At 39.0% G+C, this 22,225-nt stretch overlaps 1 protein-coding gene and 1 long non-coding RNA gene across 2 annotated transcripts in view; one reads left to right on the top strand and one right to left on the bottom strand.

Annotated features, from left to right (window-relative positions):
* PALLD (palladin, cytoskeletal associated protein) overlaps positions 1–11,590 on the top strand; it is a 190,406-nt gene extending 178,816 nt beyond the window's left edge. Inside the window, exons 17-22 of the mRNA XM_069855795.1 lie at positions 2,634–2,728; positions 6,506–6,638; positions 7,588–7,795; positions 8,500–8,665; positions 9,561–9,694; positions 10,674–11,590. Coding sequence (XP_069711896.1) covers positions 2,634–2,728; positions 6,506–6,638; positions 7,588–7,795; positions 8,500–8,665; positions 9,561–9,694; positions 10,674–10,846 — 909 coding nt within the window. The 3' untranslated portion in view covers positions 10,847–11,590. The remainder of the gene's footprint in view (positions 1–2,633; positions 2,729–6,505; positions 6,639–7,587; positions 7,796–8,499; positions 8,666–9,560; positions 9,695–10,673) is intronic.
* On the bottom strand, positions 3,498–7,742 carry LOC138720059 (uncharacterized). Its single transcript, XR_011337360.1, has 4 exons — positions 7,581–7,742; positions 6,484–6,631; positions 3,684–3,914; positions 3,498–3,512 (listed from the first exon to the last, which is right to left on the bottom strand). It is a non-coding gene; the product is annotated as an uncharacterized lncRNA (long non-coding RNA).
* Positions 11,591–22,225: the final 10,635 nt, after the last annotated feature.

The following is a 22,225-nucleotide window of genomic DNA, read 5'->3' as shown; positions in this document are numbered from 1 at the left end:
GATCATTGCTGACACTAGTTTGTTAGTGGGTTTTTAGAGACACTCCAATGAGATGGGTTTGTATAGTGTTCTGTTTGGGGACTGATAAAATTCTGCATCTGTGCTTTTCTCCCCTCTTTGGAGGAAAAAACCAGAAGCATCCTCCTCTGGCTCCACTAAACAAAACATCTGTCTGTTTCAGCAAGCTCATTCTGTTCTTTTTTCAGTGTAATTCCCAAGCAAACATACTTATCTCTTCTACTATTTGCATGCTTTTTACTATCCATTTAACAGTACAATGGAGGCAAAGAAGGGCTATGAGTTAATGTACTAGCCTTTCACACTCGAAGATCTGGATTCCAATGCTTTTAAGTCATCCCAAGTGGAAATAATTTTGGCATAGCCTCCTCAATTCTAATGGAAAATTGTCCATATCTCAAAGCTATCACAAACTTAGGCAAATTTGGCAGCCTTTCCTTAAAAAAGCAAAATACGTATATAAAAGGGAGCCTACATCAGGGTTCTGATGGACTGGGAGATATTTGCTGGGCTGTTGCTGTGTTTTGGTCACTGCTATTGGGACCACCAAACTACAAAGCAAAAAGACATTTCCTTGGCAAAGGCTTCAGTTCATTAAAGCTCTGCCAGTTTATGCCATCTCGTGATCTGGATTAATATTACAGGATTTATGTACATAAAAAGTGACTTGTGGACACACCTTGGAAACGGTTTGTGGTCGTTAACAGGGCAGGTGCCATGGCCTGCGATATAAGGCGCAGCAATTTGGAATTAGGGATCTTAACACACCTCTGGGGTTTGCAGTAAAATTTGCCGTATAACTTAATCCAGAGCAAACTGACCTTGGGCCTAGACAAACACAAACCCTTGCCTGTTTCAGGCATGTAGTAACAGGTTAAATCCCTCAGCTGAGCTCTTTCCATGAGCTGTATGGGCTCAAGTCAAGTCCTTATTTTCACCTGCTTTCCTTCTATGCCATTCTCACCACTTCTTTGCGTTATGCGCCTGCAGTCCTCAGTCTAGATTCCCCTTATTTGTTAGGCTATCCTGTCATTAATTACTCCCCACTCATAACTTCCTTCCCATTCATCCCATGACTTTTCCAAATCTTTGGCTTTCTGCTTGTTCTTTCCTATCCAGACTCCTCACTGAACTTTGTGTTCCCATTTGTGAGGCCTTCACATACTGAAATATGCAGAAGTTATCCCAAAATGTGTTAATTCATTGCCTGGCAGAACAGGATTAATATGCAGTGGTGCCTAAAATAGGACGTATTTGTTCCAGATGTTCTTAATGGTCTTGTAACACACAACCCCCCTTTTGCTTAAGAAATTACTGTGGGTCATGCACAATGGCTTATCTTAACACAAGGTTTTTTTCTTGTGGACTAAGTGGGTCATGGGAATAAAAACAGGACACAGACTTTATTTCTAACAGTCCAGCAGTAACACAAAGGTCATTGCCATTTGAAGGCTGCTTGTGATCCCACTGAAATTGTTTTTCAGTGGGTTTTGGCCAGTTAATAAACGCCCCAAATTATTGCGACAAAAATATTTGTCACTTTTGTGCTAACAGACTTGAGCTCACAGCTTGGAACTGAAATATACTGCAAAGCTGAAGTGAATGTTGCCTTACAGCTCCCAGTCCTAGGGGAAAAGATGGGCATACATCTTCCATGCCTTTATCAATGAGCTATTTAAAACTATCATTTTTTATAAGTTATTGTTACACTGCTATATAAACGCTTACTACAGTGTTATTTTTATACATGGCTTTTATATTCATATCTAGTCTGTGTTCATTACTAACACCAGATGCTTTTACCTCCGTACACGGTGAATGGTGGAGCCCTGGATGTCCACAGTTCTGGCCGTCCCAAATTTGTTACCACTAGTGCTTGTCATGGATAATCTATCTTCTAAAAAAAGAAAGTAAAACCAAAAAAAGGGGGGACTAAATATGATAGAGCCCACGATTCATTTATCATTCACTGAAAATAACCTGAGCTGACAGAACTGTCTCTAATGTCCACCAGTGTCATTGTGTCATGTGGGGCGATTCTTACCCCCAAACCAGGCCTGCTCTTTAGAAACGACCCTTTAAGTACTTGCACAATTCTTTCGGCTATTATATTTATGGGTTTTTTTGAGCTGTGGCCCCATCAGCTCAAGTGATTCAATCCGCTTTGGAGGCAGCTGCCCTGTCATTAAGTGCCAACACTTAGCAAGTGCCGCTTTCAGGATCCTGAACTAGTTGTTCTGTCTTTCCCTCTACTTCCATACACAGAGAAACCCCCCCCACCTGCACCAGTAACTTAGTCGATACTGGTTTAAGGACTTAATTGCCAGTGGTACTAATAATATTTCTTAGAAGAAAAACTTCCAGGCAGAACATTGTAACCATGACTGTGTTACAGTCGCAATTATTTCAGTCTGTTCTGTGTTAGACTGCAAGCTGATAACATAGTGTAGTATCAGAAGGTATCTTGACAAATGCTTTTCAAAGACCTGGTGAAAGAAGAAATTGTATCACAGAGGCTGTAACAGGTGGGCAAAACCAGAGAGAACAGGTTGAACATTCATTAATATTACGTGATTTAGGCCTTCTAATGTTCCTCCTCTCTGTTACCATAACAGGGCAGAGTAAGTTGCACAGGCAGGCTGATGGTCCAAGCTGTAAATCAAAGAGGCCGCAGTCCTTGGTCACCTTCTGGTCAGCCTCACATAAGAAGGTATGTCTTGTTTTGTTTTATTTCTTTTAATAATATGTGATTTGTAAAATTATTATGGTAAGACAAACAATGTGAAGTAAGAAAGAAAGATAAATCCATGGCATTCAGGAAGAAATGTGACCTTTTCTGTCTAAAACTTTCTGCAAAGCTTACACACTCAGAAGTAAAAGCAACCTCTGAAATTACATCACTTTTAAGTATTTTTAATTTTGCCTGTCTCCTCTTCCTTTGTGACATTCACTAATTACTCCATCACAAATTACACTGTCAGCTCTCAGGAAAGACCTTGTCACTTATGTGTTTTTTAAAACTTCTCACCTGACTAGGAATCAGCCAAGAATCTGCAGCTTTGGATAAGTATCCATTTAAAGAAACAGCAGCAATAACTGCATGCTGAAGAAATTTATTAGGTATACATTAGAAATATTTTAGTATTCCAGTGATTTCAGTTGAGGTTCTTATAAGGAATTATGAGTCAGAAATAAAGTATTAAACTTATCTTTGCTGAATTTACAATTAGTTGCATACAAAGCTGTGGTTTATGGGTTTGGACCATATAAGGGAATCTTCCCTTAAAAGATGGCTTGGGGTATTTTTTATTACCCGAAGTATTTATGAAGCTACTTAGCAAGGCTCACAACAACTTTAGATGATACAAAAAAAATTCATTTTGGTCACCCAAACAGAACTGCTTTCCTGGAAGTATGAGGGCTCCCGTTTCCACTGTGATGAGGCACATGTTCTTCTTAATGGTCACAATGACCCTAGAATCTCAATATTGTCACTGTAATATACAGAATAGATGTAATTACCCAGTCAATAAAGAAATCATTTCTGTAACAATTAGTAGCAGTAGTACATACTGTAGAACTGCTGCATGCAAAACAGGCTCTATTCCTCCCTCTTATAACTAGAAAGTATTAGAAAAGGAGATTGGCTGTTCAAAGGGTCTTACCAGTCCAATTCCTGTGTGGAACAAATAGGGCTTCCTGCAGTCCTGAAAGTATTTTCCAGCATCTCTCACTGAGGCAGCCCATCAACTTTCCCCCTAATGCTTCATTTTTTAGACCTGTTCAGCCCAAGGCTCAGGCTGCTTGTGGAGGGGAGCGTCCTGCTACTACCACAGTGTGAGAACAGCCCCAAAAAGCTGGGTCCGTTTGGCCTGCAGTGAATAAGCTCTTGATTCCTGCAAATAAAGGATAAAACTGAAAAGTTTCTGTTTGAAGAGTCAGGTTTCAGCTGAGCATAAAGGGTGAGAAAGGGGAAACATGTTTAAAAATGGGAACAGGAGAAAGTAAGATAGAGATGGGCAAGAGTGCAGTTAGGTGACGCTTCTGCATCTTTCTGAAGACTAAAATGTGGGTGTCTCTGCGATGGGCAGAACCCTCAGGTCATAATGGAGGAGGCTCATTTTTCAATCTCTCCAGGTGTGATCAGAGTCTGTGGCTGCTTATGGCTAAGCTGGTATTTTATATTCTAATTGAGACGAGCACTAAGGCAGCCACTATTGTTTTGATTGGTTGTCTGGTAGAATAATGAATTATAAGTAACAGACTTCTATATAGCACTGCAGTTAAAATAGGGCAACTATTGGGAATTCATATTTCCTGTAGAATTACCATATGGGCAGGGCTCACCCCGATTCATTTACTTAGGGCAGGTCTGTTTCTGCTAAGCCTTCAGCACAACTCTCGTTCTCCTTGAGACTGGTGAAATTCAAACACGTAAAAACGTTCCTAAGACAGACTCCTACCGTGGGCGTTTCGACTCTTCCATACCACACCATGCTCCCCCCACATTGTGTGGCATATGTTGCCTAATATTTTTGTGAATACATATTCCTGTGGCCTTAGAGTAGTGTTTTTCTAAGCTTTCCTGCTTGAGAGCAACAAAACTTCTTTTTTTTAACACAAGTGTAATTATTAGCTTAATGACCTTTATGACTTGTTACATTTGACAGGCTTTCTCCAGCAGTATTTTTCATCTCCTAAAGAATGTGTTCTGGCAGAAGTCTGGGTTTTGTCACCTTCACTACATCATAGACATTTTAAAACCCTTTTTGTACTTACTTCATTGTAAATGTATTTTTCTGAAATGTGCCTAACTTGCAAACATTGCCCGTTTAGTGTTACTTTGTGGGGAACGGGGAACTTTTGAACTGCCTGGCACATACAAAGCTTGTGCTCAGTCCTTTAGCCAACACGGTGTTCAGCGCTGCAGCACCCAAGCTGTCATGTTGTGTACTGCAGCTGGAGCCCCAGTTAAATCACCTTAAAAACACATGAGCTTTAAGGAAGCCTTAAAAAAAATAAGTATTCCTATTGCCCCTGCTGTCAGTTGGAGGATTAATTTGAACTTAATCTCCTTCATCCCAAATTAGTGTTCATTATCATATGATCAGTCATAAAGTCTTCCCATGCTGCTTCTTGCTGAAATTCCTAGTGCATTGCTCAACACCAACCCCTGGAGTCTCCCCTGCACACAAGTAGTACCTGATGTCAGTAGTAGAAACTAATCTTTGCAATTTGATGCCCACATCACACCTAAAGAACCCACAACTAATCCAAAGGTATTCCAGCCTCTTGCAATTTGTCATTCCTAGACATCTGAAGTACCCGGCTCTACTCATTTCACTGTTTCTTTAAAACCACAAAATGTTAAGGGCTTAAAAGTAGTCTGCAATTTTACAGGTAAATTTACAAAGAGGGGTAAAGAAATGCATTCTTTACTTCAGAGTCTAGACTGATTTAGGTTCCTTTCAATTGTGTAATTTGAAAACTTCATTTTCACAATTCAAGAACATAGTATAAAAAAATTAAAAAGTCTTTGGCCACAAACTCTTAACCTTTTTGCTTTCCATTTCAGTTAGTGTAATTTCCACACACCTCCCTGCTCTGTTTTGACCAGTGCTATAATGCAGCAGCTGCAGAAGTAGCTTTGGGCATGTCCAAGGGTTAAAAAAAAAAAAAAAAGGGTGCTTAAGAGCTGGATTTTAGTGTCATTGATAAACATTATCTTTGAAGACATTTGAACAGCTCCCCTTGACCACATCAGGATGTTACTGTAGGCAGCAGTTGGCCCTAGTATGGGATCTGGAGGAGATGATCAGGCAAGGACAAAAACTGAAATTTTGCTTCAATTACAAGTTTCTTTCATTACTAAAGCGCACAAAAGGAGTAACGCTAATGTCAGTGGGAGAAAAATCCAGTTAAAAGAGGAACCACTTAGAAAGAGATTGGAGAGATTAAATCAACAGGCAAGAAGAGCTAATGCTGGAAATAGATTAAAAGACACTGTGGAAGCCTATGGTGATTAATTCTATTTCTAGGAACATGGGGTATTTTTGCTTTTTTTTTAAATTAAATCTTTTACAGTACCTTTATTAAGAGCATTTTAACAACCAATGTTTTTCTTCCTGTTGCTTGCAAATGAAATTCTGATTACTTATTTTATTTGTATTTTGGTGTCTTAAAGACGGACCTTACACAAAAATAGCATAATAGATACATAAATGATTGTTAACAAGCATTTACTCTATAGCAAGATGGTTTTCTAGATCATATTTTACCACAACATGTGAATTAAATGAAAGTAATAAATACAATGTCATAAATAACTCAGTCTGAGTCAAATGCCATCAGTGTCTGTGTGTAAATATAGTGATTATGGTATAGGTCAAAAAAGTGATTTAAAATTCAAGTAGTCTTAGAAGTAATTTTGGTTTTTCTGATTTAGCAGAGAAATAAATAATTTACCTTTATTTCATGTTATTTTAAGACCACGATCTCGATCAAGGGACAGTGGTGATGAAAACGAACCAATTCAGGAACGATTCTTCCGGCCTCATTTTCTGCAGGCTCCTGGAGACCTGACTGTTCAGGAAGGAAAACTGTGCAGAATGGACTGCAAGGCAAGTATCACACAAAGGATAGCGGCAACCTTTCAACACATTTAGCTGATTCAAAACCCAAGTTTAGCTTCCTTCTAAAGCTATTGGCCACTGTCAATAGGTTAATAAATCTCACTGCTTATGAGTATGTGGACAGTAAAAGTTTGGCTCCCCTCCAGTGAAAGTGCTTCAGGCAAACCTTACAGCTCTCAGTAAAGTGGTTTTTAGAATTCTGCTGTGCTGGGGGATGAAGGGAAACAGCACACACTACAAAAAGTGGCCTTCTCCATTTTAAGTCTTTGTATTACTTCCATTTCAATCCCCCACTGAAATTTCAATCAATATAATCTTGATTTATGACTTTACCTAACAGGTTTCATTAAGGCTTGGACTTCTGTTTACTTTATGCCAGTGTATTTGGTAGAAGCTATTTGTTTTCAAGAAGTACCTGCAGCAAATGGCATGGCTTTCAAAAGTACAAGACTTGTTCACGCAGACTAAGTATTAACTAGGGCTGGCGGTGCTGTCACAAGGTTACACCTAAGGGGAACAGAATGTCAAGTTCAATAAGTAGTCGGCTAACTTCATTTTCTCTGCAAGCTTTCTACAAGAAGTTAATCCAGAAAGGAGTATCTTCCCATTCCATGTGAAGAGCAAACAACACAAAACCCAAAAGGTGTCACCCTGCCTTTTGTTTTGCAATGGGTTATTGTTTAGCTTCCAGCATGATCTAAAGACTGATCTTTTTTTAGTCACACCCATAGGACATCATGGAATTCAGGGAGTTGGCCAGAAAGTAAGTAAATGAATACAACTGAGTCAATGTGTAATTCATGGTAGAGTTAGATCTTTAAATCTTGCGGTGCACCTGCAGCAGCAAACAAAACCAAACTTCTGAAGTAACAAGTCAGGACTCCTCCAGTGTTTTCTATCGCTAAGACCATTTCCCATTATTCTGTTTACACTTAAGGTTAGTGGATTGCCAACTCCAGATCTAAGCTGGCAACTTAACGGAAGACCAATTCGTCCTGATAGTTCTCACAAAATGCTGGTGCGTGAGAACGGTGTGCACTCCCTGATTATAGAACCAGTCACAGCCAGGGATGCTGGAATCTACACCTGCATTGCCAGCAACAGAGCTGGTGAAAATACGTTCAGCCTGGAGCTCATTGTTGCAGGTAACATCTTCCACACTGACCACTGTAAGGATAACATGAGAAAGGACAATGTAAGTGCTGTCAAATGAGATGGCTAAGGGGTAGGGGGTGAGAAAAGGAATTCTGGCAGTAACAGAACTATAGTATAATCATAGGTGATACGTTTATGTTATGTTACATTATGGCATCAGCTGACTGGCATGTAAGTTCTGTGCACACACTGAAAAAGAGCTGTTGTCCCAAGGCACAGGTGAGGCTGTAAACCAGACTATTTACTTGAACGGGTTTTTTAATGGCAATTTGTGCAGACTCAGATCTATTGATGAACAGCTGGTATGATGCAATTTGTGTGTTTCACAGTGTATTAGACTTGTGCCCTCCCAGCCTTCTAGTAGAGCAGTTCCTCCTGTGTTTTTATGGAATATGAAAGAGCACTGGCTGCACAATGCTTATTAAACAATTTATCTTGTCTTCATTGTCCACATTCCAGTTCTTTCAGGGAACAGGGGGAAACTACTCTGCTCTATTAGTGCTCACTTTTCTCCCATTAAAATACTGATCTGACAGTTTTCTTGATATTAACAGGATTGGACTTTGTCATTAATGAAGACAAGACTCAAGTGTCCTGTTGCTTAGATTTTTTATTACTGTTTTTTAGCAAGCTGCTGAAAGAACACTGTTTTCATAGACTAGTGTCAACATGACTGCAATCTTTATTTTCACAGCTAAGGAAGTACACAAAGCACCTGTGTTCATAGAGAAGCTACAAAACACAGGTGTGACTGAGGGATTCCCAGTGCGACTGGAGTGTCGAATCTCAGGGGAGCCATCTCCTCAGATATTTTGGAAGAAAGAGAATGAGTCACTGACATACAACACTGACCGAGTGAGGTTAGACTGTCTTAGATTAATCTCTCCATCTATATCTTCGATGACTACTTATCCTGTAACACATGAACACCTAAAAAGTCTTAGAATGCTTTGTGTGAGCCACAGCTCATAAATATTAACTGATTATTGTAATAATTTATAACATCTACTCAAACTTGCAACCAGACTGGTGGCCAAGCCAGAATTAAAATGCAAATTCTGCTTTCCAGCCTTGGACTTAAACAACTATCTTTGCACTTTATGCTTATAAAGAAGTAGTTATTCCCTTCTAGAACTAAGACTTATAAAAATTTACTGGTTAAAACCTAGGCCCCTAAGTAAAGCTACCTGCTTCTCTGCAGAAACCTTTGTTCATCACTCTGCTGTGTAGTTCATCAGCTAAGATTCAATGTTTTGAATATTCCAAGACCTATGAACTTGTCTTCAAAATTTGATAGCATTTTGTATGAATATTTAAAAGTAAATTCATGATATATTATACTGCAAGAAAAGTAACTCACTACTGATATGACACTATAATAAATTATTGCTGTCCTAAATAACTAAGAGTATTTCAGTACCTTATTCCTCAAGGCTTTTATGAGTTCCCGAAAAAGTCGAGGCAAGTTCTGGTACCCCTGCTGCTCAAATCAGGCTTCCAGATGTCTTAATCTGTAATTGTGAAAGAGAAGCTATGCATTTTTGCTTCTTAGTTTTCAGTACAGGATATTAAACTGCCAAATTGTCAAGCATACTCAAGGTTTTATTTTTCACTTGCTAATTTCAGAGGAAATCCCGTATTAATTAGAGGTGGATTATAATTCATCTGTAACGAGGACTGGGTCAGTTTACATTTAAAAATAGCCTACACTGTTTAGCTGTTTAAATACTGATTCTCTACTTTTCTTTTGCTTAGCATGCACCAGGATAACTACGGCTACATTTGCCTGCTTATTCAGGGAGCTACGAAGGAGGATGCTGGTTGGTACACTGTTTCAGCTAAGAATGAGGCTGGGATTGTTTCCTGCACTGCCAGGTTGGATGTTTATAGTAAGTGACTTCAGTTTTCATGAACACATTAATCTTCCCAAAAGCAACAGTTCTATAAATTTCAGTTTATTCACAGAATGGTTTACGTTGGTCTCTTTTTTTTGTTTGTAGTTTGTCCTCAATAATAACGATCCACATCAAGACAACAAATGCTCTGTCAAAGTACATTTCACCATCTTTCAGATACCTAAAGCAAAACAAGCATGCATGCTTTCTGTTTTTTCTTAGTATATTAAATATAGTTAATTAACAACAAATAATGGCATGATTACAGTATTTTTGTGGATCATTATTACTATCGCTCTGCTAGTGCCTCCCTAACCTTTTGTATCCTTTTGTACCTTAGTCCATAATACACCTGTGACAGCTACCAGCAACGTAGTAGATGGGTTTATGGCTTTCTGCTGAATTATTGTTTGTTTCAAAGCAGCCCCTCACACAGCTGAATGCTTTCTTAAACCAAAACCTCTTAACCAGTCTTCTCATAACAAGAATTAAGAGAGGGCTGGAGGGGGGAAGGAGTGAGACTGGAATGATAAAGCACAGTTGCAGAGGTGACGGGGTGATAGTGGGACTTGGGAATTGGAGACTTGGCTCAGCATTCCTCAGCATATGAGGGCGGCAATGGCAACCAGATGGTTTCCTTTTATATACCACAAACAGCCCTCGAGCAGGCCAGTCACTGTAGTATTGGCACACAGCAACACAGCCCCCTTGCTGTCACCCATCTCAGTGACACAAGGGAAGGTGGAAAGCAATGCCAAAAAGGCAAAGTAACAAACAAGCCACTGTTGTTTTTACTTTCCACTTTTGAAGTTGAAACTACATGTGGGGGAAAAAAAAAAAAAAGAAACTTACCTTTGCTATAATGGTTTTCTGCTGCTCAGAAATCAGTATCTCCTTTACCGGGGCTGACTGTCACTTTGCTGCGCAGCTCAAGATGGCTGATGTGTTTTTTTCTTCGCTTTTTAATCTATAGCTCAGTGGCAACAACCACCTCAGACAACCAAGCCAAAGAAGGTGCGGCCCTCGGCCAGTCGATACGCTGCACTTTGTGACCAAGGACTAGATATCAAAGCGGCTTTCCAGCCTGAAGCAAACCCAGTCCACCTGACAATGCAACCTGGCTTGGTAGAAAGTGATGATCTGTAGATCCAGCGGCTGCTTCCATCATTTTCTTTCAAAGCAGAAACACTGAAAGCCATTGCCTTGACCAATGATACTCCTATGTCACTTTATGCAAAGGCAGACACCTTCAAGTACAAAAGATAAACAACAAACACAATAACCATATATTCCTTATTCATATACCAAATTAGAAGAATAGGTAGATTGTTAATAGAAATGTCCACATTGCACAACAAATCACACTCACCTGTTTCTTATATCTAAGTTGCTTCAGCTCTTATAAATAACCCTTTTCATAAAGCCAAAATACACCAGAGACAGATTTTTTCAGAAGAGAACACTATTGATCACTACATGCCTTCATAAGCAATAAGCAGATGCTACACAATCTTCATGGTGCAAGATGTTTTACTTGAGGCCATTAGATCACAAAGGAAATTAGAACGTATGGTTACCTATAGCTCTGAAGTGGCAACTCGTTCTATAGCGACAATGAACAAGTGCAATATTGTTGAGAAAGAAACAGAAGGCACAAGGAAGAGAAACATTAAGTGAATGCTGTATCTCTGCAAAGCAATTTCTGTTCTACAGCAAAAAGAATATCTCGCCTTAAGTGCTGACAGTATGGACAATTCTATAAAACAACATCAACACCATAACTTGAAATTCTTCTGTATTTTTCCTTTTTGCCATGTAGGAGGAGGCTTACTTACAAACAGCAAAGACAGTTCAAGCATAAGCAATTTAACCACTTCAAGAAAACAAAGAGCCGACTTGTCATAACAGTCTATTCCAGACTGTAAATATTGGTAACTAGACAGGAAAAAATTACTGACAGAATGAACCACTGCAGGAAGTTCCTGCAAGGAGGGGGAGGGGGACAGGGCAAGAGGCTGGAACTATGGATTTCCTGAAGACAAGTCTGTAATCTTGCAATACTCCCATTCAAGAATCTGAAATTCTAAGGTGAGCTGAACATGAAGGGGTGTATGGATGGGATGTTCAACTGTTTTAAAGCTTGTGTAATGTGTATGAGGAGTTTAGAAATGTATAGCAAGTGAAAAATGGGTTGAGACTGCAATATGAATTTAAATGACAAGTATACACCACAAGTGATAAGCTTGCAGATCTGAGGAAGGAGAAAATGAAGATGGACAAAAACAATATCAAATTTGTGCCTTTTATTTTCCTAAACATAGCATGTGTCCCTGGTAGATTTCTCTTTTTATTTCTGACTGTAGACAATTGACAGCTCTTTTACTGGGTAGAGTCACGCACCATAGATGAAAAGCCTGAAGGCTACTTTCAGAATGGGAGGCAAACCCACATCAAACTGGACCCCACCTCATCAGACCTGACTGGGTAGTTTAAAATTAGAATCAAATGAATTTCAGCTGAAGGGGAGGGAAGAATTACTAGGCCTGACAAGAAAAAAATCAGCATTTGATGGTACGAGATAAGATACTTTGCTATGAAAGGAAAACACTGTATTCCTTGTATGAAGCACATATATGGTATCTTCCATTATTTATAATAAAAGTGTTCAAATCTTTTATCTCAGTTCAGTTATTCAGAAATCCTGTACTTAAGAGGTTGTGTTTTTTTTAATTTTGTAATTGTGTACACCATGTATTGCATTACTACGCGTGTATCGCTTTGTAAGTACACAAAGTTTGTTATGTTTTTTAGTGACTAATAAACTTTAGCACATAAGGTAGTACGCTTCTGGTGCAGGATATGACCAGTTGGGGGGATTGTTAATCTAGGCTAACGTCATAGTCTTGTCATCTGGGAATAATCCGATTCTACTCTACAGAAAGTATGTCATATCATTTGCCAAATTTTTCTCAACTGTGACATGCTAATTACTTTTTTGTTTAGCTTCACTAGCATTATTTTGCCACCTTTTATTTGTATTTATAAAAAAATGTATTATCTCTACTTTGGATTGTTGTGCTGATATAATGTGGGTTTAACATCAATAAATATTACACAAATAGAAAGTTTTCCTTCTGGTACAGACTATTAACTGTTTGAGCACAAGCATGCACAAAAATTTTAAGTATCATGAATACAGATAAAATGAGAGCTACATGCAACATCGAAAAGAAACCTAGAATTCGTTGGAATATTTTGCTTGTGACCCAGAATGTTTAAACAAAACCAAGGAACGTGACTCAAATTCTGAAAAACTTGCTCAAAAGTACTTAAACAGGTTATAAAATAGGCAAGTCTGTTTTCTGTGTCTAGTAATTGCACTGTAACATCTCTTACAACTTATAATAAGTAAAGAACATGGCCCAAATCCTGTCAGGGTTGTTTTAGGAGAATCTTCTAACAAAGCAATATAATTATTTTTTTTTAAAGTTAAGATTTCCCTGTAAAATCCTGACTAACTAGCATTGCCTCCTTTCCTTCCTGTGCAAAAATACCAGGAAAGATGCAAGATAATGAATTTTTTCTTTTAGGTTTGCTTTTCAAGCATTGATCACTACAACCAGCATTATCTCAGCAATTAAGTGAGTACTGACATTAATGGTGATACGGCAGCTGAAGTTAATGGAGCTCTGTCTGCTCACAGTAAATTTGTCTTTGGCTTAGAGACAGACTGCTCTTATGTGCAAGTTTAAGATGAGGTCATCATCACTTTTTGCCTCTGTATATACGTACAGACACACATTTAAGTAGTAAATCACATCTCTAAGCAGCAAAGTTGTTTTTATGAAAACATTGGGCCGTGCTGTTACTTAGTTACTGTGACTGTTTGGGTTTCTCAGTTCAGAGATAGAAGCGTGGCACAAGAAAACTATATATTTTTCAAGCCAGAAATCTGAAATTCTTGGAAGTATGACCCAAAAGTGTACTTTTATCATTTTATAGGACTGAAAAAGAGAACTATTTGCAAAACTTCAGGTTTAGCTATGGGAAGCCTTCAAATTATTTAGGAAGCTGAACAGTCCAAGTGTATTCAAAGAAACCAAAGGCTCAACACAGCTGCGCTCAGGATGACGAAACCTTTGTGAAAAGCACAAACACTGAGGTGCAAAGTTCTACATCTGTGAAGGTTTGTTTTTTTTCATGCTGGTGGTGCACCTTAATCCCCACTGCCTTTCTCCTACACCTTCACAGCCACTGCAACAACTATTTAGCATACACATTTTTTTCACAGCCAGCTGGGGGCTGGGAATCAAAACCAAACTATAATTCAATCTGAAATGCCAGTTTAAGTCACTGTTTCTTTCTATATAACCACTTTCAAAGACCAGTTCAATTCACTTAGGTTGTACGCTAATAAACGCCTTGATTCCCCACATATGGACAATTACATCCTTATCTCTGCAAGCATCCGAAACGGATTTAATATGCGAGTACTTCATGAGATCGTATTACCCATCGCGTCATGAGGCTGAGGGGATCAGCTGCATGCTCTGGCTGTACAGCCCAGCTGCCAAACCCACCCTGTGCAGCACAGATGGATTAATGCATCGAGTGGAAATGCCTGCTCAGATCATGTGCACACTGACAACAGAGCAGACTCGCTGCCTCAACCATTCAGCATACATGCAAAGGGGCAGAATTTGCTAGCATTTAGCTCCTTCTCTGTAACTGGCTAAAAGATTTGGCCCTCCCCTGCACAGTTTTTCTGTTTTAATAGAACCCTGACACATCAGACAGATGAAAACACAGCTCCTGCCCTAAGAAATTTACAGTCTGCCCCAGCCAGCACACAGTATTCTTTAATGCCTCTTAATGCTTGTGATGCTAATTCAGAATTAAGCCACAACTTGCATCCTTTTAGAAAAGTGATTAATACATAAAATAATCTGATATCACGCAGAATCACCAATAAATATGTCAGTGTTAGAAACACAAAATGCTCACCTCATGCTTCCATCAAAAAAGCCCAACTACAAGCAGCAGTAACTGTTCAGCAACGACTTCTGCAGCTAGAGAGGCAGAAGATGAATGAACTTCAGTCCAACCCCATCAGGAAGGAGAAACTGCAATGCAACAGGTAGACCCTGGGGAAGGGTCAAGTCTTGCAACCACTGTCACTTTCTACTTCTGTAGTAGCAAAAATTGTCCAGAAACAGCTGCAGAACAAGGAGGAAAGAACAGCACCTGGCCGCTGCTCAGAACCATTGCATCACTTATGGCAGGAGCTCTACAAATCTCATCACACTGAATGGATTGGGGCTTTTTTTTCCCCCCGCCTGAAACTGTTCTGTTAAACACACACCTGAACACCCTGTCAAGCTTTTTTATTGCCTCCTGGCCTAGCAGAGTAATTCTGCAAAGCAGAATAGAGGGCACAAAATTCACTGCCTAGGACAAGATCTTTCCAAGCAACTGTAAAATGTGTTGAAAATGCCCCACAAGATAAGACTTCCGTACAGCAGACAACACACCTCCGCTCTACTGCAGATCAAGAACTAATGGATTCTGGAGATTGCTTTTCCCTGCAGCCTTTGTCTGAGCAACTGCTGGAGTCATTTGTAGGAAACAGACTGTCTAAAGAAAACCCATCTTATCACACTATTCTATAGAATAATGCACAAGTCTGTTAATAAACATATTAACTTACCACCTCCTACAATACTTCAGAATCACTAAACATTTTTGTAATTGACCTTGAAGCTACAATTCTATTCTGTATTAACTTCAGCTGTACAGTCCCTCATCATTTATTAACTAATGTGTAATAATGTATAATAAATGAAAACCTAAAATTAAATGTAATTCTTCCATCAGTACAACTGCTACCAAATGCAAAGGTCTTGACCTGTGCGTGAATGATGTAATTTCAGTTATGGAACAGCAGCAGCTTTCAAAAATTTCTGTTCCATTAAGTTCCAGATCCACTTTCCACTAGGGAAAAAGTGTAGTTACATAATGTAGATCTCCAAATCTAAAACAGGCTGTATTAGTTGTTTCCCGCAAAGTCCAGTGTATGAAAAGCATAACACAGATAAAAATCTTCATAGTAGAATAAAGTAATTCTTACACTATTTTTTTTAAACTTTTTCTGAGCATCAAATCCACTAAATGATCAACTTCATCAAGGAGAACAAAATTTTCATTTGTGATTATTTGTGTTTTCTTGCCACATAAACATGGGTATAAGAAAAGGCACAGCTGCTGCTACTAACCTTTATTCTAAAATAAAGAATTTTGGGTCAGCCTCTACATCCTAAAAGCAGAGGTGGAGCGTCACGGTGTTTCTGAGCACTAATTCCAAGGACTGAGACATCAGTGATCTCTTTCTGCAGAGCAAGTGGCATTGAAACCTGCAGTGAGGCAAAAAGAACACAGCACCCACGTGGAAAAACAAACGTTGATGATGCGGTGTCTCCACTGCCCTTACTTCAGAGTTCAGATTTCTGCTGGCTGCTTTTGGCAAACGTCGAGTCAGAATTCGGAACTAAACTCCCGGTAAGCGTGGTTAAGCTCACTGGGGAAGTCAGAGGAAGGTTACAGAGCATTAATCAGCAGTTTGTGCAGCAGAAATGCAGCTCCCATTCAGAGAGGACAACAGAGTAAGGGCAGCTTGAATGAGCTGCCCCTGTTAGAGGCAAACCTAAGTATGGCAATGCAAGTACCTCTTCATGGACAGCTTCAGCTGTGCATGTCTGAATAAATAATTTCTTATGAACAAAATTCACCTCATGTTAATAATCTAGTACATCTAGTTCTACCCTGAATGGAAAGACATCACCTTAATTAATCAGTAAGAGATGCAGCCACATGATAAGCACTACAGGAAGCCAGGTAACGCAGCATTAGGAAGACAAGCATCACGGTGCTAACAGAAACAAAGATTTTTATAGAAAAATTAGTAAACAGCTTTGCAAAACAATGGAGCACATTAACCCCATTAATCTCATATTTACAGATCAACTGCATGCAGCTTCACTGCACAGCAGAAAGCTCAATGCATCCTCCATTCTGGTGCCCTGAAAAATATGGTGAACTATAAAACTACAGGTGCTCTCCATTCTATCTGCCTCCCAACAAAAGAGCTACAGGAAACTGCAGAGAACAGATGTGGTTCCACTCTACTGCTAGGTGAGCCACCTCACCATCAAAAATCAGATACGCACCCTAAACAGCATCTATTCAAAACACACACAATTAGTATATTGTTTCTTTTCTCTAGGGTTGCAGGAAGTTTTCAATAGAAATCTATCAAATAGCTGAAAGCACTAGAACAAAAAGGTCAGAATAAAAGAAGCAGGAAGCGCATTTAGCACATTCGACATACACAGCTGGGAGATCTGCAAATTAGAATCCACAAAACATCAAAGTGCTTCACTTGCATGCTTCAGCAGTACCATATAATCAGCTTGCAGTTATTTCTGAACAAATTGTTCAACACAACAATTTCAACCACGTCAGATGCTACGCATGCAAGGCCGCTCCACAGCCTCAGCCAGCGGCCTGGGAAACAGTAACAACAACACAGCTCCATTTGCTCAGGACGGTGTTAGCTCAGTGGCATCTGCTCCCCATGCTCCCACTGACATTATCCGAAAGTGCGTATAACAATACCAAGGAAGATTTGGTGGGTTTTACTGCTATGTTGTTTCACCGTGTTTGACATCATCTTAACCAAACAGGTGATTTGTTACCAGATCTCCAAGCAGCCAAGGCAATTTTAGTTTTAATAACGAAGACAAAGATTCATTTTTATCTCTGGATACAAGGCTACAACGGTGAATTATACAAATAAAACAAAGGAGAAAAAAATAGTAAAACTGGATCTGATGTATTTAAAAAAGATTGGAAAAAACACAATTCTAAGTTTCAGTGTTGTATTTTGTTCCATGAAACAAAAATATCCCAGGTCTTAACAAATAAGAGCTGTTACTATGAAAATTAAAAGCATAAAATGCTAGAGCAGTTGTGGTCATAGTCATGCCGATGTCTGGCACAGTACAGGTGATAGTTGTCACTAACTCAGTAGACATACCTACAGCAAAAAGGAGCCTTCAGCACGTGGTCTGAAACTGAACATAATGTCTGTGTGACAATAAAATGTAATCTAGGGCTTCATGAGCGTTCTTAAAGCACTGAGGTTCTTTAAAGGTTTCTCTCCTCCACTACAATTGTCCTGTCTTTTCATAATTACCTGAATTAAGTGGGTGCATCTGGTCTTGGAAAGGTCCGTTTCCATTAGCTTTACTTAAACAAACTATATTACACTTTAAAAAAGAGCCACATACTTGCAAGAGGCACTACAGATTTCAGTTTCATGCAATACCACCTCCCACACTATGCAATACATCAAAGGAGGAAAATCTAACAGCAACAGAGAAGCATTACAACGTATGCTTCAACTGTAGATAATGATGTAATGAACACGATGTTGATGGCTGGAATTTAGACAGCCATTTTCTATCCAAATTTCACTGAACTCAACGTTGAAATCCTTACCACCTTCAAAAATTATGCCTTACATGCTCAAATAGCTCAAGATATATGGATCTGGATTTTACAGAACTGGTAACAGCAATGCCAGCTAGCAATGCTGTATCTAGAAAGGCAACTGCACTTCCCTAAAACTACACAGATACACTAATATAATATATAGATACACCAATATAGTAATGACTTAGGATAGACTGCCCTCAGGAGGCCGAAATGAAATCTCTTCACGGGATATCACACACCAACTCGGCACAGTCTCTGCATCTGCTGCCATCAAAGAAAGTCTGGAAAAGCTGCTCCCCATGACAGCTGCAATATTAAAAAAGGGCCTCACTGACATTTTGTGTCCTGTGAGAAACTTCTACTAATGATAGTCAACCACAATATGTGCCTCGGAAGTAGAAAACAAACACAGTGAGTTCACTACAGCAAGTTCTAAGTTACAAACACACTTTTAAAGAGATAAGCAGGAGAAACAAGGCTCCACTGAAACTTAATTAAAGATTATAGGAGAGTTTTAAATAATATCGCAGATGAAGAAACATCAGACAAATAAAAAGCACATGGTCTCACTTCCAACTAGGAATGGAATTACAGAAAGTTTGTATGTCTGGTGAAAGTTTCCAAAATTGCACTGAGAAACCATGGTACGTCAGTCAAGCCCACAGTCCTACTCACACGCAAAAATACCTAAAACGTACGTTTACATACAGCTTGGTGCAAACACTAACAGTGCAAGATGTAAAACCCAAATGTCTGTTTTTAATCAAGGACAGTGTGACATAGCAGGCATACCAGAAATATGATGGCAGCAAGATAAATAAGCACAATATTAATAAAAAATATACAGGAAATCATCAAACCATGTATCAATATATTAGCTCATCAAATCAAATACAGATTGAATTTACAGGCCTAATAAGGTAAAATCTGTTGTTAGACAATATTCTTACCAACACAATTAAGATGATGGCACTAGCTATGACATCCGAGGACTATAAGGGCAGCAATATAAATGTAATGGAAGTTAGTAATTATCAGCAGGTTGGATAAATGTCACACTGAAGATGTCAAGAGCCCATTTTTTTGTTAACATATTTTTTTCATTTGGCCAGAGACACTCAAGTCTGGCTGTGCTCCCAGGGAGCTTGCAAGGCCCGAGTCAAAATGCTGGTTTCCAAGATGGCTTTGTGATGGTAACTTTTACTTCTGTGAGAATATCAGCCAGGTTTATTAACAAAGGGAACAGCCCACTACTGCAGACTTCCATAAAAAAGGAGCAACATAACATAAGAAAATATGCTAAAATGAAACCAGAAAGACAAGTCAAAAAAATTAAGAAGCAACGCCTGACGACAACATATGATTGGATGTATGCAACTTCAGTAAACTCAGACTTTAGGTACACATGCAAAATTAAACTTTTATTTGTGGGGAGGGAGAAGCTGACATGGATTATGAGCTACTATAATTAAGTCAACCTTTGTGAAAACAGCAGTCTAGCTTTAGCAGTCAAACAGAATCCGCCATTGAATGCAAAATTCCCAGGCAGATCAGAGCACGGAGAGGAACAGTTTACAGAAGTGCAACAAACAACTGGTACCATGCCTGAATAGGATAAGCAGACGATCAAAATGACAAGTCAAGTGCTCAAGGAAGGCAAGGCCACAGAAAAAAAAACAAGCCCCCAACCTCTAAAGAAAACCCCAAATCAGATTTTGGTCATGCAGGAACATGAGCAGAACCTCTACAGACAACTTGGTGAAGTTTTTACCCCTCAGAGCAAAACATTAAAAGACGTAACAGAGGGAAGAGTGACAAATGCTGGGGCTGGGGGCTGCCACACCTTAATGCTAAAGGAAATTAGGCAATTGCAGTGTGAAACTTCAGTGTTAAAATTACATCATTATCAAATGACTGGAAGCTGGCAGAGTGATAGCAAGCTTTTGGGAGTTTTGTGGGTGGATCACTAGTATTTTTAAGAAGAGATTCCAGAGGGATCCAGGGATCTGCAGACTAACAGTATTTTTCTGCACATAGCAAACTGCCAGAAATTGCTCTAAAGACATTAAAACAACCAGATAAACATACTAAGGGAAGTCAGCATTACTTTTGTTTGATTAATGTTTCACAGTTCTTCTAAAGACTGAAAAGAGATGAGAGTAAGGAGACCTAATAGAGCATGCTTGAAATTCTAAAAAGCATCTGAACTATTTCCTTGCCAAAAGCCATTAAAGATGCTGTCTGTGCTGCCAAGAGAAGATGTCATATCAGTGAATTATTTAAAGATAGAAGAGAAAGGGTATGAATCGGCAGCTGTTCTTTCCTAAGGACACAGATCGCCAAGAGAACACCACAGGCACCTGTGCTGGGGCTAGCAAATTACAATCCACGCATAAGGGTTCCAAGACAGCAATTTCTGTTATTCCGGTAATGCTGAGTTACTCAAAGTAATAAAGGAATGAAGGGATTAAAAGAAAAACTGCATAATCATTTCACTAAGGAAATAGATGTTAAAACCAGCAGACTAAAATCCCTGTAGATAAATGTAGATAAATTCAAACTAGGGGAAAAAAAATAAAAGAAAGAAAATAAAACCAGTCCTAAATAAATGTAAAAGGAAATAGGCTCCAAGATGACTGTTGATTTCAGGACTGAGGTAAAGGTGAGAAAAAGGCAGAAAAATTAGGCATTACTTTTGGAAGTAATATAAAACAAAACACAAAATATTTTGGGTTTGGTTTTTTTTTTTAAGATAAATCCACAGGGAATACCACAAGCTGTTCCACCTGCTCCTCCCTTCTTAAGAAACTAAAAAAGTAAATGACTACAAAGATGACTTAAGGTAAAAAAGAGCTTCCCAGCAACAAGCAACCAAAAGAAATATGACTCTTTGGTTTGTAACAGAAACAACTGAAGCAGTCAGGATACAATGGAGGTCTACAAATTCAAAAGCAACACAAAGAAAGCACAAGAGGGCTGTTGTAACGCCTCATCAAATCTAAGAACTCACAGGCCTCAACCAGAACTATCAAGTGGCAGATTCAAACATACCAATCACAAACTGCTGGAGGTACAGAAGTCTTCTAAGGAGACATCATCCTACACTTGATCTGTTACCTACCCTGCGCGCTCACTACTTCTGCCGTCTAAGGCGTCACACCAGGCCAGACCAAACCCTGGTCTGACAAATAGTCCTTCTTAGGGTAGATGTACGCAGTAAATGCCAAAATGGATTACTGCTTTTAACTAGCTTTCAGTTCTAATTTACCAGGTTGGAGAAAAGGGGGAAAAAAGGTCTTTTAGAAGTATGACTTCAAGGCTACCAACACTTCAGCCTAATCCTATAGCAACAGCAATAGCAAAAACGTTGTACTGCAATATCTTAAAAAAATTACTTAGCAGCATCCTGAGATTCTTCTGAGGGTGTTATTCCAGGTTTTAATCACAAATATAAACTAAAAATGTCATTGCTAATAACACTTAAAAGTTCCCTTGCTCAATAAAACTAGAAATAATAATAATTAAGGTCAGAATTCACCAAGAGGAAATTATTTTTAGTCTCTTAGTTTTGGCTCCTGGTCAAGATACATCACACAAGCTTTGCCTGCAAAATACTAAGGACAGGTATGGACAGGAGCCAAGTTACTGACATATTACTACTTGACTAGTAAAAATGGCAGTACCAGCTGTTCTTCCTCATCTTCAGTGCCCTTGGAAAAAAAAATCATCTATTCTCTGGCCAATTCCTATCAAAAAGAAACATAATGAGCAATTATATTTTTGGTGCAAAGACACATATGACACACAACTTCTCATGACAATGACCGCCACCTCTCCACTGAGAAATCACAGTAAGATAAGGACTCCTGAAAGGACTACCTTTAGTGGTATTTCATATTCCAATGTGAGGAACACAACAAACTGTAAAATCCCCTGAATATACAACGGTTCATTGTATTATTTTTCAATACA

This window comes from Phaenicophaeus curvirostris, chromosome 4 (assembly GCF_032191515.1).
Source record: "Phaenicophaeus curvirostris isolate KB17595 chromosome 4, BPBGC_Pcur_1.0, whole genome shotgun sequence".
In the NCBI taxonomy this organism is placed as follows: Eukaryota; Metazoa; Chordata; class Aves; order Cuculiformes; family Cuculidae; genus Phaenicophaeus; species Phaenicophaeus curvirostris.
The sequence above is the reverse complement of the archived record's forward strand: the minus strand, read 5'-3'. Positions and strand labels throughout refer to the sequence as shown.